Source organism: Babylonia areolata, chromosome 23 (assembly GCF_041734735.1).
Source record: "Babylonia areolata isolate BAREFJ2019XMU chromosome 23, ASM4173473v1, whole genome shotgun sequence".
Classification (NCBI taxonomy): domain Eukaryota; kingdom Metazoa; phylum Mollusca; class Gastropoda; order Neogastropoda; family Buccinidae; genus Babylonia; species Babylonia areolata.
In genome coordinates, this window is record NC_134898.1 from 42,698,297 (window position 1) to 42,702,057 (window position 3,761).

General features: G+C 51.1%; 1 protein-coding gene across 3 annotated transcripts in view; it reads left to right on the top strand.

Moving 5' to 3' along the window:
* The window catches only part of LOC143298090 (neuronal acetylcholine receptor subunit alpha-3-like), a 77,301-nt gene extending 73,748 nt beyond the window's left edge, over positions 1 to 3,553 (top strand). For all 3 annotated transcript variants that reach the window (XM_076610773.1, XM_076610775.1, XM_076610774.1), the window contains exons 8-9: positions 1,641 to 1,759; positions 3,019 to 3,553. In XM_076610773.1, coding sequence (XP_076466888.1) covers positions 1,641 to 1,759; positions 3,019 to 3,387 — 488 coding nt within the window. In that variant the 3' untranslated portion in view covers positions 3,388 to 3,553. The remainder of the gene's footprint in view (positions 1 to 1,640; positions 1,760 to 3,018) is intronic.
* The last annotated feature ends 208 nt before the right edge of the window (positions 3,554 to 3,761 follow it).

Consider the following 3,761-nt stretch of genomic DNA (forward strand, 5'->3'; position numbering starts at 1 on the left):
CCCCACCCCCCACCCCCCACCCCCTCGCCTTGTTATGCCAAGCTGTAGACGCAGTGTGTGAATGTGTGTCTTCATGTTTTACTTTTTTTGTTTGCTTATTTATCATCATTGTTGTCTTATTTATTTATTTATTATTTATTATTATCATTATTCTTTTATTTTTATTATCATTACTACTACCTTTTTTATATCATAATTATTATTTATTTATTCATTTATATATTTATGTAAGCTTATCTATTATTTATTCACCTTTTTTTTCTTTTTTCTTTTTTTCTCAAGGCCTGACTAAGCGCGTTGGGTTACGCTGCTGGTCAGGCATCTGCTTGGCAGATGTGGTGTAGCGTATATGGATTTGTCCGAACGCAGTGACGCCTCCTTGAGCTACTGCAACTGAAACTGTAGACGCAGTGAATGGTTATGAGAAATCACTGCACACTATGGCCGTGAGAAAGGCAATGAAACAGTTAACTTTTAACCTTGAGACTTCATACTACTTTTCCCAGGTCTGTTAAATGAAATCACGGCACATTGACGGCCGTACAAGGCTGTGTTGTATTGTAGTGTATTGTATTGTATTACTCTTTTTGTCGTGACAGATTTCTCTGTATGAAATTCGGGCTGCTCTCCCCAGGGAGAGCGCGTCGCTACACTGACAGCGCCACCCATTTTTTTTCTGCTTGCAATTTTATTTGTATTCCTATCAAAGAGGATTTTTCTATAGAATTTTGCCAGGGACAACCCTTTTGTTGCCCTGGGTTTTTTTACGTGCGTTAAATGCATGCTGCACTCGGGACCTCCGTTTATCGTCTCATCCGAATGACTAGCGTCAAGACCATTACTCAAGGTCTAGTGGAGGGGGAGAAAACATTGGCGACTGCCGGGGTGATTCGAACCAGTGCGCTCAAGATTCTCTCGCTTCCTAGGCGGACGCGTTACCTCTCGGCCATCATTCCCACCATGTTGGACCTTTAACTTACGAGGGACAACCAGTTTTCTCACTGTCTCTCCCCTTCAGCCAGCCTATCTGGTGCTGAGTCTGAATGGCCCAAACAATAGCTTTTTATGTCATAAGAATTGCGGTTCTCTTTTTGTCTCTCATGCACCTCTACAGTCTAGGAGCCTTCTGATTCTAACATTTCAATGGCGTCAGCAGCGGTAAGACGCCGTCGTCATCGCCTATTTTGTCGTCTGCACGTGCAGAGCTATCATTGAGCCTTGGTTAACGTTTATTTCCATGTCAATTCTGCACGCTTAAAATGCTTTCGGTTTCTCTTCACTATTTTTCCATGTCTGTTAAATGAAATCACTGCACCTTTACAACCCTACAAGGCTGTAGGATCTATTAACATTGATCCTTAGTTAAGCTTTCTTTTCAGGTCTGTTCGACACACTCAGCTTGCTGTGGGCTTTTCTTTGCTATTATTCCGTGTATATTAAATGAAATCACTCCCCCTTGACGGCCCTACAAGGCTACAGGATCTATTAACATTGAGCCTTAATTAAGCTTTCTTCCCAGGTCTGCTCCACACACTTAGCACGCTTTGGACTTCTCTTTATTATTTTTCGTTGTCTGTTAAATGAAATCACTGCACCTTGGGACCTGTTACCATTGAGCCTTGGTTAACCTTTCCTACCAGGTTTGTTCTACACGCTCAGCTTGCTGTGGGCCTCCCTGGCCATGGTGTCCTCCATCCTCGTCCTCAACCTGCACAGCAGGGGCCCGCGCCGTGGGAAGGTGCCAGACACCATCCGCTGGGTACGTCCACCTGTAGCCCGCTCGGCCTTGCTCCCCCCCTTCCTATCCTGATACATCCCTTTCTGCTCCACTCCACTCCATCCCGCCCACTCCACCCCACCCCACTTTACCCCATCCCACTCCATCCTATCCCACTTCACCCCAACCCATCTCACCCCCACCCCATCCCACTCCATCCCATCCCAATTCACCCCACCCCATTCCAACACACCACATCCCACTCCATCCCATACCAATTCACCCCACCCCATTCCAACCCACCCCATCCCACTCCATCCTATCCCACTTCACCCCAACCCATCTCACCCCCACCCCATCCCACTCCACCCCACCCCATTCCATCCCACCCCTACCCACGCCATCCACTCCACCCCATTCCACCCCACCCCACACCATCCCACCCCACTCCATCCCACCCCATCCCACCCCATCCCACTCCATCCCACCCCATCCACCCCACTCCATCCCACTTCGCCCAATCCCACCCCATCCTACCCCATCCCACTCCATCCCACCCCATCCCACCCACCCCATCCCACTCTATCCCACTTCGCCCCATCCTACCCCATCCCACTCCATCCCACCCCACCCCACCCCATCCCACCCCATTCCACCCACCCCATTCCACTCCATCCCACGCCATTCCACCCCACCCACCCCATCCCACCCCATTCCACCACACCCCATACACCACACCCCACCCCATCCCACCCGATCCCCCATTCCACCCCACCCCATCCCACCCGATCCCACCCCATTCCACCACACCCCGTCCCACCCCATCCCACCTCTGTGTGTGTGTGTGTGTGTGTGTGTGTGTGTGTGTGTGTGTGAGAAAGAGAGTATGTCAGTGTATGTGTGTATCTGCGTTTCTGTTTCTGTGTGTGTGTGTGTGTGTGTGCGAGAGGGGGGGGGTGTAGTGTGTGTGTGTGTGTCTGTCTATGTCTGTGTGTGTCTGTGTGCGCGTCTGTGTCTGTATGTTTTATCTTCAGTTTAACGTCCATTCACTATAAGTGTTTTTAGACGGAAAGGAGTCAAGTAGTGGATAAAGGAAAGGGAGTGCATGTGAATATTCGTGTAAAGAAGTGTTCATGTTATGTATCAGAGGAAAGGTAGATTATTATAAGAAAAAGTCTAAAGAGATTGTGGTGTGCATTGAATGAGATGTCATGGGAGGGTCTGTATGTGTGCGCGCGCGTGTGTGTGTCTGTCTCTGTCTCTGTGTGTGTCTGTCTGAATGTGTTTCCCGTTCCCTGCAGATCTTCCTGCGCAGCCTGAAGCGCCTGGTGTGCCTGGGATCCGACACCTACTACCCCATCAACGACATGGAGACCATCACCATGCGAGGCCTGGACCACCCTAAGACCTCCTTCGCCATCACCTCGGCAGACCGCGGCCGCGACCCTCCCCCCGCCACGGGCGACCCCCGCGCCGTCAACGCCAAGCTGGAGCGCGATCTGGAGGAGGTCAGCCGACAGCTTCACCTGCTGGGAGCGCGCGCGCACGTACAGGATTCCCGCAGCGAGAACCTCAACGAGTGGCGATTGGTCGCCCTGGTTCTCGACCGCGTGCTCTTCTTCGTCTTCTTCGTCATCTACCTCCTGTGCGCTGTGATCGTGCTGGGGTAGACAGTAAGAGACAGACAGACAGACACGCAGGCCGCGCGCGCGTATGTGTGCGAGGGTCCTGAAAGGAAGGAAGGAAGGATGGATGGAAGTCATGGATGGACTGGCTGCAGGATCCTCTGAACACCCCAATTGAACGTGGTCAATGGTCTTGTTGAAAACACTCCTCCAATGAGTGGCGGGGGTTGGTGGGGGGGTAGGGGGGTGGAGAAGGGGGGAGGAGATGGATAGGGAAGACAGAAAAAGTAAACGATGGACTGATGGGATTGCAGAATAGACATGGGGAGGGGGAGGGGAGGGGGGCATTTTGCGGAGAACCAGGCTTTGACACACACAGCTGACAGACCTGGAGGAACCTGGTGAACTGTTCTTCTATG